Source organism: Carassius gibelio, chromosome B23, assembly GCF_023724105.1.
Source record: "Carassius gibelio isolate Cgi1373 ecotype wild population from Czech Republic chromosome B23, carGib1.2-hapl.c, whole genome shotgun sequence".
Lineage (NCBI taxonomy): Eukaryota > Metazoa > Chordata > Actinopteri > Cypriniformes > Cyprinidae > Carassius > Carassius gibelio.
This window is the reverse complement of record NC_068418.1, coordinates 23,550,345-23,564,950: the sequence shown is the minus strand read 5'-3', so window position 1 is coordinate 23,564,950 and position 14,606 is coordinate 23,550,345. Positions and strand designations below refer to the sequence as shown.

The 14,606-nt window shown below is 35.8% G+C and overlaps 1 protein-coding gene across 2 annotated transcripts in view; it reads left to right on the top strand.

Annotated features, from left to right (window-relative positions):
- The first annotated feature begins 1,210 nt into the window (after positions 1–1,210).
- The window catches only part of LOC128011787 (nuclear factor of activated T-cells, cytoplasmic 2-like), a 36,974-nt gene continuing 23,578 nt past the window's right edge, over positions 1,211–14,606 (top strand). The window contains exons 1-3 of one of the 2 annotated variants that reach the window (XM_052594506.1): positions 1,211–1,687; positions 6,877–7,798; positions 8,998–9,166. In XM_052594506.1, the coding sequence (XP_052450466.1) occupies positions 1,630–1,687; positions 6,877–7,798; positions 8,998–9,166 (1,149 nt within the window). In that variant the 5' untranslated portion in view covers positions 1,211–1,629. Of the gene's footprint in view, positions 1,688–3,639; positions 4,094–6,876; positions 7,799–8,997; positions 9,167–14,606 lie in introns of those variants that run through there. The other variant, XM_052594505.1, reaches the window with a different exon arrangement.

Genomic DNA, 14,606 nt, shown 5'->3' with positions numbered 1-14,606 from the left:
TCCAGGATAAACTTTACAACAGGGTTTAGCCAAGCAGGCTCACTCGACAGCCCCGTGCAGTTTATTTTGGCATCCTTCGCCTTCCCAGAATGCTTCAGCTTTTTCATCTGGGCACTGGGAGAAGCGGTTAATGTGCTACATTAGATTTTCTTGAAACATTTCCTGCTTAGGTTTACCGAGTCACGCTTATTTGACGTAAGCTGGTACTTTTGAGCATTTCGACTTTCATTAAGTCTGAATACTTGTGGTTTAGGAGTGAAACGGAGTTGATGGTTTCTAAACACACTGATACGGTTGAGGGAAGGAGATCTCGCATTATCTGATCATAAACCCTGATATAAGCGCACATTGATAAATAAACCTTCGTTTATGTCCTTCTATTAAAATGAAAACATTGAAAAACATTGAAACTTTTCACTGCTGTCCAAGTTAGGCATGTCAAATAAACTTTGAAATCTTTGGATGGATTTCAAAAGTAGCCCGATATTTGGGATTAGACGGGAAATAAATAAACTATGTTATATTTTCCATGGTGCATTTTCTGAGTCTTATTTAACCATAACCTTAGTCCATGTCCGTTCTGTTTTGTGTGTGCGTGTGTGTGTGTGTTTAAGTGTGTATGTTTTTTTAATATCTTTTTCTGATCCATTTATATATAATTTCACTGGATATATATATATATATATATATATATATATATATATATATATATATATATATATATATATATATTAATATGAAAAAAATAGTCTGTTTAAATATATAAAATAAATACCTACTTAAATTCTTATTTAAAATAATAAAATAAAATATTGATTTATTTATAGCTTCTCCCAAAGGTAATATTTTGTGAGTAATTAATTTTATAATTTAAGAAAAAATGTACTATGTATTCTAAAAATGAATTAATAATTTTCTAAATTCAAATCTGACTTCTTTTGATGTTTTTTCCAGTGAAAAGTGAGTTTTACTATCTTTGGTTAATGTCTCAAACACTCTCTGTGGCCGTTTGACTGTATTTGAGCCCCATAAGACTCTGAAGTCTGTAGGTTAATGAGCCCTGTCCCCTCACAACCACGCTGTGTGTTCATGCATATGCTTAAACATCGCTCCTGTTTTCATTTTCTCCCCCTCCTCTTCCCCTCAGAGCTAATTTTTTTTTCAAGGCCACAATGAAGTTCTTGTGCTCAACTGTCTGAGAGAAGCCGCAGAGATGCCTTGGTGCAGAGCCTGGAGACGTCATGGATTCCTGAGCGCGCGCTCTGCAGGAAAGCCCTGAGTCTCTGAGATGGAGCCGCTCCAGGTTTCCATGGCAGAGCGCACAAACAGGAGGAAACACTGAGGGAATCCCGTTATTTTACAGCATTGGCCCATTATAAACACCCAGAGCCGGGGAAGGAAGCCGCTCTTGATTCACAAGTCAATCCTCGGAGCAGGCAGAGGAGTTCATACCACACTGAACTACTGCTGTTGTTGCGCAGCGCTCTTGTTTGCACTTATAACGGAGTATTTGCTTTTTCTTTCTCAGCTTTCTCCATCCAGATTTTTTTCTGCTATGAACTGTACAGAAAGGCTGTTTCTGGACTGTTGAATTCATTTTTTATTTTTATTTTTTTGTATATTTTCCAAATGTTTAGAGAGTCTTGGAGACTGGTGCACTTCCACAGCATGAGGTCGATGGATCAAGGTATGGATGGCGCGTGCTGAAGTGTTGTGAATTACTGGTAATCAATAATTTGATTTTTAACGTTTTCTTATAGCTGAACTGTTAATGCTAAATGGATTGAACGTAATTAGTGTTGTATTAAGCAATGAAAGATGTACAGTATATTACAGTATGTCCAGTAAAGGGCAGTTACGTCATGAGGGAACTCTCAATGACAGATGCATGCAATACTGAGACATGAAAATGTAATCGTTTATGCTTCTTAACATAATCCTTTTTTATGAATGAACTTTTACACTTATTACTGGATTTAGAATTATGATTTATTCAGACTACTGTCATGCATTTAACAGACTGTTTAGTTTTCAAAACTTTTTTTAATATGAAGTTGTTTTAGTTTGTCAAACACATGGAAAGTTATGTCTCTTTGATTTTTATTCGTACATGTGTGGTGGAGTTTATTCCGAGAGAGTAGATGCAAGAGTCCAGGTGCAATTGGGTTTAAATAGCATGTTGGTGATGCACAAAACATGAAATTATTTACTACTACTAATAAATGGCCAGCTGAATTTGGATTGGCATGCTATACAGATGTGGCAGAAATAGTAAGGGTTTCTTATAGTTCATCATGACTCACCAGGAATATTGAATATCATTAGTTATGTAAAATTCAGACTCCTTGGCTATTCATAGATCATGCTGCAATGGAAAGTTCAGGTAATGTTGAATAACCCTAGATACTGCCACCACGTAAATAATCACATCGTGTCATTTCGGTCTATAAGAGTCTGGATTTGTCTGGAAGAACCGTGGCTCTAAAATTGCAGGTTATTTTCCACCTTTGCTCCAAAAAACTCTCAGGTCAGAGTAAGATTGCGAGGTGGAAAGTGCTTTGATAGTTTAAGGAATCTAAAATAAGTGACTGAGTTTGATAACTGTGGCCAAAAGATAAAATTACTAAATAAAATTAAAGATAGATAGACAGACAGACAGAGAGATAGATAGATAGATAGATAGCAGACAGACAGACAGACAGATAGACAGATATAAAGATAGATAGATAGATAGATAGATAGATAGATAGATAGATAGATAGATAGATAGATAGATAGATAGATAGATAGATAGATAGATAGATAGATATATAGATAGATAGCAGACAGACAGACAGACAGACAGATAGACAGATAGATAGATAGATAGATAGATAGATAGATAGATAGATAGATAGATAGATAGATAGATAGATAGATAGATAGATAGATAGCAGACAGACAGACAGACAGACAGATAGATAGATAGATAGATAGATAGATAGATAGATAGATAGATAGATAGCAGACAGACAGACAGACAGACAGATAGACAGATAGATAGATAGATAGATAGATAAATAGCAGACATACATATAGATAGATAGATAGATAGATAGATAGATAGATAGATAGATAGATAGATAGATAGCAGACAGACAGACAGACAGACAGACAGATAGATAGATAGATAGATAGATAGATAGATAGATAGATAGATAGATAGATAGATAGATAGATAGATAGATAGATAGATAGCAGACAGACAGACAGACAGACAGACAGACAGACATATAGATAGATAGATAGATAGATAGATAGATAGATAGATAGATAGATAGATAGATAGATAGATAGATAGCAGACAGACAGACAGACATATAGACAGATAGACAGATAGATAGATAGATAGATAGATAGATAGATAGATAGATAGATAGATAGATAGATAGATAGATAGATAGATAGATAGGATTGTGTTGTGATGAACACTCGGGGGCAGCAGTTCTTACTGGAGGAGGTCAGGATTCTCTTATAAAGTGAGATCAAGGACTAGAGTTGGTTTTGTTGTTGCAGTTATAACTAGTATCTGTCAACAGGAGGCGCGTGTCATCCATTCTATCGCTTCTGTTTGATTGACAGATAGTTTTACGCCACCTGTAGTACGACAAACACTCAGACAAACCTGTTCAAACCATCACTCTGTCACTGACGCGACGCAGAAAACGCGTCCTGTCCGTTCTGTCGCGTCCGTTGGATCCACTCCTGATCACGTTCTTTGATAGAATCGGTCGTGTTGTGATTTTGTCGCCTCTAGTGTAAACGGGGGTGTGAGTGAAGTTTAAAGCGGAAGTTGAACTTGACTTGAGCGCGTCGGTCTCAGATTCTCATTCATGCGTTTGGCGCTCGGACCCCTGCGTGTCAAACAGCCGGCGTTGTCTCGACGCGTTTGAGAAGTTGCTCTGGTGTTAATAAATCAGATTAAGACAGATGAGCTCTTTTTACGACGAAAAGCCTGCGTTAGGACTGGCTGAGGAGCTTGGTCAGGTGGACTGTCAGGATGAGCTGGAGTTTGACTATCTTTTTGAGTATGGAAGCACAACGGGACTTCAAGGTTTGTTTTACTAAACTTCTGTATAAGATGTGTGCTGAAGACTATAAAAAGCAGCATAATAATGTTCAGCTGTTTAAACTATTGCAAAGAACTCATAAACGTTAAATACAGTATGTATCCATATGTATGATAATGCATATTAAATATAATAGGCTGCCTCAGTAAAAAATATATGGGGTACAGAAACGGTCCCTTGGGAGGATGTTACAACTTATTAATGATATAGACCTATTAATAGTAGAATGTGATGTTAATATAATAGCCTATATCATTTTTTTTATAATGTTTTATTATTGAGAATTCTAGTTGTTGTTAAGTAAGCAATTATTTATGTTTATTTACTATTTTTCATTCGTTGGATCCTGTTCCTCGTCCACATAAATATAGGCTATAAAAATGTTAAAATCAGTGATATTTTAATTAGTTTGTTATAGTAAAAAAACGTATATGATTTTTACAATTAATTAGGGATTTATGTCTTTGATTATGATTGATTGTTATTCAAAAATATGACAATTCTCAAATTATGAGTATGGTATGATCGTGGTAATGACATCAGTATTGTGAGCAGAGATTGATCTCTGATGTCATTACCATCATTAAAATGACAGGGGGGCGCGTCTAATCCAAGACATGACACTCTGGACATCAGAAATGTAATACATTTTTGTAACAATGATGAATGTACATTATAATCTCAAAGAAGCAGTAGTAGTTCCTAACACAACATCACACATTACACAAAAACGGCACATTTGACAGAATGCAAATTTACACAAAAATGTGTAGAATACAGAACCCATTATGCAGAATACTGTATCCCATAATGCAATGCGACCTTTTATTTCCAATGTGATGAACCAGAACTAACCAAGAGTTAGTTGATTGGACTGCCGAACATAAAAAATAAATAAAATAAAAAAAGTTTGTGTCAATTAATGCACAGTATTTGATTATAAATGCAAAACAATTGTGTTTATTTCCACAGTCGTGATACGGATCTTAAAATCCCATTAATTTTCTCTATAGGGGAATTAATTGTGAATCATTCCTTAAAGGGAGCCACCTACTGAGAGCTACAGGGTTGTTAATCGATGTTACATGCTTCTGTTGAAGTCACACATGCGAACTTATTTTTTATAATAATCATGTTTAACAGTGTAATGAACAAATATATAGCTACATAAACTACGGTACATAGGAAGTACAGCCAATGATGGATTTGTGTGCAATGGATGTTGTAATGAACATCTTGTAATCATGATTATGTCATTCACAGAGTTTCATGGCATTAGTTGTGAAAGCCTTCGAGAACACAGTCTTGTACCTTTGACATGTTGTCCTATTTTCAGATACGCTTCACCACATTGATTCATGGCATTTAAAAAAATCCCTATGGGAAAATTACTTTCGAAAGCAAGGCCGCTGGTAAAGCACATGCACCGTTTCCCATTTCCCGAATAAATTGTTGAAACAGAATTGAATCGAAAATAAACACTTGAATTTAACTTGTTTGAACTTTCCTCAATTATTGAACACAGCTGGTTTGACTTGAACTGAATAATGACAATATTATCTTCCCTAGAGCTACTTTATAGTTGAATTTAGTTCACTAATCAACTTTGCAACATTCACACTCATTGAGCTAAAATAAAGCAACCCTGAACTAAATAGTGATAAATGACACTCAGTGCTGGACAGATTACTTACAAAGTGTAGTCTGTTACTGATTACAAATCAGGGATGAGAATTGTAGTTGCTAATGTAATTTACATTACACATTTTAGGTAATGTATATTCAGACTACTTTTGGATTACATTTAGAGTACTTTTGACCTAACTTGTTTATAATTTTGTAAATAAAAGAAATAAACTATATTCCATTCTTTTGTTATCAATATGTGATGAGAGGTATTAAAAATTACATTACTCCAGAGTTTTCCAAACTGGGGTCATTTTTTTGTTGTTGTCATTGTCGGCAGTGTTAGTAATTAGTAATTTTTTGTCTTATACAGTGTATAATTGATTTAGAGGTGCTCTTGTCCCTAAACTCAGAAGAATGGATCGCAAATTAATTTACATGACATTTACATGTTCAAAGCCAAACAATATGACAAGTAGAATTTTTTAGAAAGGAGCATTTAAAATTTTGGAGAATCAATTAATAATTTACTGTCATTGTGTGAATAATCTGTAATCATGTAGTCCATAAAAAAGTAACCATAATCTGATTATGAACATTTTAAAACGTTATATTATCTATTACAAGTACTACATTTTTGGAATCTGATTACGTAAACCAGATGACATGAAATCAGATAATACCCAGCACAGATGACACTATTGTCTTTTTATAGCTGCTTTAGAGTTGTGCTGAGTTTGCTTCACAATGAATGAATTTTGCCATATTCACAGTATTTTTGAACGTAATTGAGCTGAATCACAACACTTTTGTAATCTGTAAAGCTGCATTATAGTTAAACTGAGTTTAATGCATATTGAATGAACTTGACCACATTCCAAATTGGTATTGAACTTAATCAAATAAACTTGGAAACTGTATTTGTATCATAAATTTGAGGAACCTTGCAACATTCACAGTTATCGAATTGAATTCAATTGAATCGATACTGAACTAAATTAGGTTGATATAATGACACTATTGTCTTTTAGAGCCACTAGAACACAGGTAACACAGGTGATTTGATTTTAAATAGAAGGCAGCATACATTGGGTTTTTGGACAGTCTTACTCATTTTGTGTTTGTTGTTTGTTTGTTACAGATGAGCAAAGCATCTCCTCGCACAAAGACCTCATCTCTCCTCCCAGCCTCTCCTATCCTGTGGAGGAAGCTCAGCCGTACGGCATCAAGCCGTGTGTGGCATCCTTCGCCGAACTCAGTGCCGAAGGTCTCTCAGGCTACACTCAACTGGAGCCCAAGAGCTTCGTGGGGAACTCCAGACCCAACAGCCAAGCGCTGAGCCCCCGGATTGAGATCACGCCCTCCAGAGAGCACTATAGTCACGGTCGAGACTCGCTCCAGAACCATCTGGTGAACATCAGCCCCAGTGCCGGTCTCACCGTGCCCGGTCAAGACCCTCTGGCCTATAGGGAGCCGCAGTGCTTGAGTCCCGCCAGCAGCAATTCATCCACCTCCTGGCATTCGGAGAACTACTCGCCTTGGGCTTCCCCCTGCGTTTCACCCAGCAACAGCCAAGCAGCTGGAGAACTTTGCCCACGACTCCAAGGCATCCACACGGGTTCCCCTCGAACCAGTCCGGGAACTTCTCCGCGAAGCAGTCTGGCTGAGGACGGCTCCGTGGGGCCACGCTCTCCATCGCCCCGGCCCGGCTCGCGCTCCAACTCCCCTCTATGCAAACGCACCTACGACATGTACAGAAACCTGGTGCCGGTGGCCCGTTCACGCAGCCCATCGCCCAACGGTGGCCACGAAGAGCATCACGCCTCCCATTATGGCTCCAATAACATCTCAGGGGTCATGAATGGGTTCGGCGTCGCCCAAGCTAGTTCCATTCCTACCAAAATCGTGAAGACCAATCAGCAGGGCTACACGCTTTACCCAGAGAACCACACTGAGAGTTACCTGGTGTCATGTGACCAGGATGTAAAGACCAAACATGGCCCTGAACCATTCTTCGTAATCCCTCAAATCTGGCCTAAACAGCTGGTGCCGGGAATATGCAGGTAAATATTTGCTCAAGTGTCATCATTTCTTTCGATGCATGATTTTTTTGAAAAAGTGATTGGAATTAGATGAAGATAGTTTGTTGTCTTTACAGTTTGGTAAATTATTTATTTAAACTTATTCATGCTTTTCATGATATATGTGGGCCCTAATATGGATGTCGATACCAGTACCGATCTAGAAAGTATGGTTATCGCTCACCGATATTTGACTCATATGCATATATTTATATTGATAATAAAATGTTATAAAAGCACATTCTTCATTAAAAAATTTAATATTTATTTTAAATGAAAGTGTTGGTATATTACTTGTTGGCAAACCTTTCAGTTGGCTAAGCAGACTTGGTTATTGGCCTATACCGATAATCTTAATAAAATAAATAATTTAAATATTAAACCAAAACATTTTATGGATATAAATTTGATATCAATATTAATTTCATATAAGAAATTCTTCTACTTTGTAAGTCGCTTTGCATAAAAGCGTCTGCTAAATGACTAAATGTACATTTAAGAATTAAAAAATAAATAAAGTTAATAGTAATTTGAAAAGCATCACTTATGCCCCCAAAAGACTGTATTTATTTTATATGAATACAGTAAATTATATATATATATATATATATATATATATATATATATATATATAAAACTAACTGCTTTCTATTTGAACATATTATAAAATGTGATTATTTATTTTTGTGATCAAAGCAGAATTTTAGCATCATTCCTCCAGTCTCCAGTGTCTCATGATCCTTCAGAAATCATTCTAATATGCAGATTTGCTACTCAAGAAACATTTCTCATTATTATTAATGGTATTATTAACAGTTGTGATGCTTCATATTTCTGTGTAAATTGTAATTATTTGATGAAAAGAGAGTTCAAAGGAAGTTCAAAATGTATTTAAAATGGAAATCTTTTGTAACATTGTAACATTATAAATGTCTTTACTGTCCCTATTTATCAATTTAATGCATCATTACTTAATGTATAGGACTGTTGAAAAACCAAAAAAAATCAAACTATAAAGATGTTTCCAGTGTGACCTGGCATCAGTGCCACAGTCTTATTATTTGTATAAAATGACATGTTCTGCAAATCCCTCTGTGGGTCATGCACCTGCTGCTCTTTTCATGCTACGAATCGGATATGTGAAGCAAATGAGCATGAATATCATCTTTCATCTGTCCCAGCATCCCTGTGGCTTCCCTGCCGCCGCTGGAGTGGCCTCTGCCCAGCCGCACCGATCAGTACGAGCTCCACATCGAGGTGCAGCCCAAACCGCACCACAGGGCTCACTATGAGACAGAGGGCAGCCGCGGGGCAGTCAAAGCCCCTACTGGAGGTCACCCTGTGGTCCAGGTGGGTGTTCATTCTGTCTCTCACCTCACTAGACATGCGTGTGAAGGTATTTCCTAGTCATTATGCAGCGCAAGGTGATTTCGCCCCAGGTCAGGGCTATGAAAATGTCTTCTTTTATCAGCCCTCACACAAATGATCGCACTCATTCATTAGTAGTGTGTGTTAAGACGACGAGCACCACTCTTGTTATTGCTTATGTTTATGGTCAGGAATGTTATTAAAAAAATTTCTCCTTAAAATCCCTAACCCTAAATATTAAAATTTAAGCTCATAACTCATTCAGATACAGAAATAAGACCTTAAATACTGGTCTTATAACACCTTATAAACCTCCAAGAACACCCTAGCAACAAGGCTTATTTTATTTTATTTTATTTTTATTTTCATGTATTTTATGTTATAATGATTATATAAATATATGTATGTATGTATATATATATATATATATATATATATATATATATAGATATATATAGATATATATAGATATATATATATATATATATGTGTGTGTGTGTGTGTGTGTGTGTGTGTGTGTGTGTGTGTGTGTGTGTGTGTGTGTGTGTGTGTGTGTGTGTGTGTGTGTGTGTGTGTATATATAAATACATTTTTGTGAAATGCTATTATAAAAAAAAATGCATATGTATATACAGTATATATACAGTGTTGGGGAAAGTTACTTACGTCTGATCCATAGTTTGATCGTCTCTTTGCATTGACTTTGTATATAATCTGTTGTGAGGTAAACTAAATCTAACAATTTTTTCAAGGGGACATGAGATCCTTCAATCAATAAATGGGTTAAAAAGTAACTGGCATTACTTAACTAAGGTATTGTCTTGTAAATTAAAAAGTAATGCATTACTTTACTAGTTACTTGAATAAAGTGTTATACTGTACACATACATACTAACCTTTTTTAAAATGGCATTTATTAAAAAAAAAATTTAATTGAGTTTCGCCAAAATATGTATTTTATCTGGTCGTTTTTGAAAGGTACATTTTTAATTTTACGCAAAATGCAATATTCAGAGTTATAAGGGCAACTTTTCTCCCTTTTTTTCCAAAATGCGACAAACGCCAGAACGCAATATATCTGCTCAACCAATCACAGCACACCATTCCACGCACTGTAAATAGTAACAACCAATCACAGCACACCATTCCACACACTGTAAACGGTAACAACCAATCACAGTGCACCATTCCATGCACTGTAAATAGTAACAACCAATCACAGTGCACCATTCCATGCACTGTAAATAGTAACAACCAATCACAGCACACCATTCCACGCACTGTAAATAGTAACAACCAATCACAGCGCACCATTTCATGCACTGTAAACGGTAACAACCAATCACAGCACACCATTCCACGAACTGTAAATAGTAACAACCAATCACAGCGCACCATTCCACGCACTGTAAATAGTAACAACCAATCACAGCACACCTTTCCATGCACTGTAAACCGTAACAACCAATCACAGCGCACCATTCTATGCACTTTAAATGGTAACAACCAATCACAGTGCACCATTCCATGCACTGTAAACGGTAACAACCAATCACAGCGCACCATTCCATGCACTGTAAACAGTAACAACCAATCACAGCACACCATTCCACACACTGTAAAAATAACAACCAATCACAGTGCACCATTCTACGCACTGTAAAAAGTAACAACTAATCACAGCACATCATTCTACACACTGTAAACAGTAACAACCAATCACAGCACACCATTCCATGCACTGTAAACGGTAACAACCAATCACAGCACACCATTCCACACACTGTAATAATAACAACCAATCACAGCGCACCATTCCACGCACTGTAAACAGTAACAACCAATCACAGCACACCATTCCACACACTCTAGACAGTAATGGCTGCACTTTGAATACACCCGGCATCCTAGATTTCCTTATCTACTTTTTACTTTGTGATCAACAAACAAGGGCTGCACGATAAATCACATTTAATTGACATGTGCAGTAAAGCCAGTTCTGTGATCAATAGTACCGGTAAATCTCCATCACTTGCTTTCAGATGGAAATCATTCAGATCCATTTAATACACCAAGCGGTATATAAAATTTAGTATTGATCAAGTTCAGAGACTGTCATATGTGGATCAACATTCTATGGTGTGTATTTTCATCAGTTTCAATCTGAAAAAAAAAACTTTCATATTGATTCAATGGATTTATTGCTTTTTGGGGAAAAAATTATAATTTTTTTTTAAATGAATCTTTGAAAATCAAAACCTGGATTTTAATTTTAAGTGTTATTTTAACCTAAAGATGCCATGTGAAAGTTTGAAGCAGAAAATAGGGGTTTTCATCTTGCCACTTTCTTAGTAAAGAAAACAAATTTTTACTTGAATCAAAATAGATTTATTGCATTTTGGAACCAAACTCTTCATATATAAATATATAATTTAATTAGTTATTATTATATATTTTACTAAATATGCTTTATATATATATTTTTTTTATGATATTTGTAAAATATAACAATTACTATTTCATTTTATGTATTTTTACATATAATTTTTTATTTGTATAATTTTTATATTTACAAAAATATTTCAAAAAAAAAAAAAAATATATATATATATATATATATAATAAATATATATATATATATATATATATATATATATATATATATATATATATAAAATACTTATACGTAAATATACTTTTTAAAATATACTTTTATTATTCCTTTTTCTTTTATTATATTATTGTGTTTATTTGTTTAAATGTATATGTGTGTATATATATATATATATATATATATATATATATATATATATATATATATATATATATTTTTTTTTTACGCACCCGTGTTAACGTATTCCAGTTGCGTTCCAGGAGCGTTGCGTCTGCAGCAGTGCAGTGATCGTTTACGTACCGAGTAGCGAACTGCAAACGGATCCTGTTTGAAAGCACATTGAGTCCGTGCTGCACCACATACGTTACACACGGACTGCATACACACTGCAGATGGAGTATGTGTGAAACAGGCGTGAGCAGGGCCGTAGCTGGGGTCAGGTGGGACCCGGTGAAGGTTGTACCAGTGGGACCTGTTTGAACTTGTTTAATTTGTATGTTAGTTTATTTTTATTTATTTGTGCTATTTACACAATGTTTACGTTTTTTTTTTTCAAGTTTGTAGGTGTCAAGGTACAGAAACCAAATAATAGCACTGGATAGTCTTCAATGTAAAAATGAAATATACAATCAAACCTACATTTATTCAGACACCTTCAACATTTATCACATTATTACAGTTTTGATATATTTAAAAAAAATATATCTAGTGTCTGAATAATTTTTGGTTTGACTGTTAAAACTACAAAGTAATTCAGTCAAGAGCAGTGAGTGATTTTCATTTTCTTGGATTAACATTACAGCAGCCAGTAGCTAAATTAGGCGCGGTCACTTTAAGAGACGATGAACACATCCAATATAATACACATCCCTTTTTTTCCCTCAACTGTTTACTTTCACTTAAGAAATAACTGACAGTTTTTTCGAGCATAATTTCCAAGGTGGATATTTTGACATATTTTGTATGTATTTGTCGGCACAAAAGATGTTCAAGTGTTTTGAGATGCCTTTCTCTGCATGAGCCCTGAACACCACGAGTACTGAATTGGGCTCTTTCACATCTTTTTGTTTCTTCAAACTGGGATTTGTATTTGTTCGTTCAGGTGCAGGAGGGACATCGAGGAGAACTGCGCAGAAGAGAGCTCGGTTCAGTGTCGCTGTCGTGATACGCGGCTCTCGATCTCTCCCTTGCGCACCGAACACAGCACGCGAGTAACCAGCTAACATTACTCTGTTCAGCTTTTCCGCGTCTAGTTTTTGGATGCTTTAATGTTTAAATCGACAAGCGGTACGGCTTAAGAACACGTGAAAAAGATGAGCTTTTGTGACGATGCGCAGCAGTGGCCCGTCAACTGTCCTGAGCATCTTTTTTTATTTTTTTTATTTTATATATATATATATATATATATTATTAAACATATTTGGTATTTTATTATAATATTTCTAATGATTGTATTATTTTTCTTCCTTTTTTAAATTTTACAGAGGGTTTTACTGCTTTACTGATTTGCGTTTAGGTTGCTTAACTCTGTTCAGGAAGTTGTGTTTACCTCGAGCTTTTACAGACGCAGTAGTGGCAGATGTATTCTGAAGACACATGATATTGCTCAGTTTGTTTACCACTTAAAGTTTGAAGTTGCTCGGGTAACAGTTTATATGAAAGGCCTCTTGTTGCTTTTTGCTCTCTCAGTGTAAACCATCTTTATTGGTCTTGTTAGCGGAGCGGCCAGCATCCTTCCGATGTCAGTGCTCCGCTAAAGATTGCAGACTGCCTCGGCATAGCCAAAATGTTTCATGTTTTCCATTCCCTGGCGCTGGCTGTGGTCAGTGCAGCACGGCGCTGGCCAATCACGTGGCAGGAGTTCCTCGGGACCGCTCCTTCCTCTACTTTACTTTTCCGACCTCACCTCTGACTCACCGATCGCCCGCACCCATGGCAACCAGGTTCTCAGATGGCCCATGGAAACGGCTGTGTTTACTCACTCACCTGCACCTTAAAGAGACACATTTAGATGTTTCCTGCAGAATGACAGTATTTATAGAATTCTGCTGTCAAAATAGATTTAAAATATTACAAAAACACTACAAAATATTAATAATATATATATTTCTTATTTATTTTTTAACATTTATTTTTATATTTAGAATAATATACTAATATAAAATATGTACCCCAAAATGTTTGCATTCATCTGATTTTTGACTGCAGACTTTAGTATGTTGACAAACCTGGGCACAGTTTGAGATGCTCTAGAAGAGACATTATCGAGTGCTTTTTCTTAAGAGAAACGTCTGAGAAGCAGAAGACTTGAGCAAACATGTCAATATGCTTTCCATTTAATTTCACTGCACTTTAGGAGGAGCAGTTGTCCAAATGGTTTTGTTCACCAGATATGAGCTGAAGTGTTGACACATGCCCCTCTCAGTGTGCTTTTGAACTCTAGAGTAAATTTAGCTGCATCTTCATGCTCTGTGGTTTCTGCATGCTTCCTTCCGATCTAGACACTTTTTTCTAAGAGTGCACGTCTAATTTGTTACTTGCATTTCGTGTCATCTTCTTTCAGTATTCATATGGCTCTGCTTGTGCAGTCATGTCATGCTTATTTGAATATTTTCAGTATATTCACAAAAGGACACTAACGAAGGTCGGCTTTTGCATCAGTTGCTTGGAAGGAAGCAGCTGAAATGTTGTCATTTTGAAAGTGTCTTAGATTTTAATTTGTCATATAATCTGTCATGTGTGGTTTTGACACAAACTGAAGACTGTTAGTTATTTAACAAAACACAAGATCTGTAATATGTCATGACC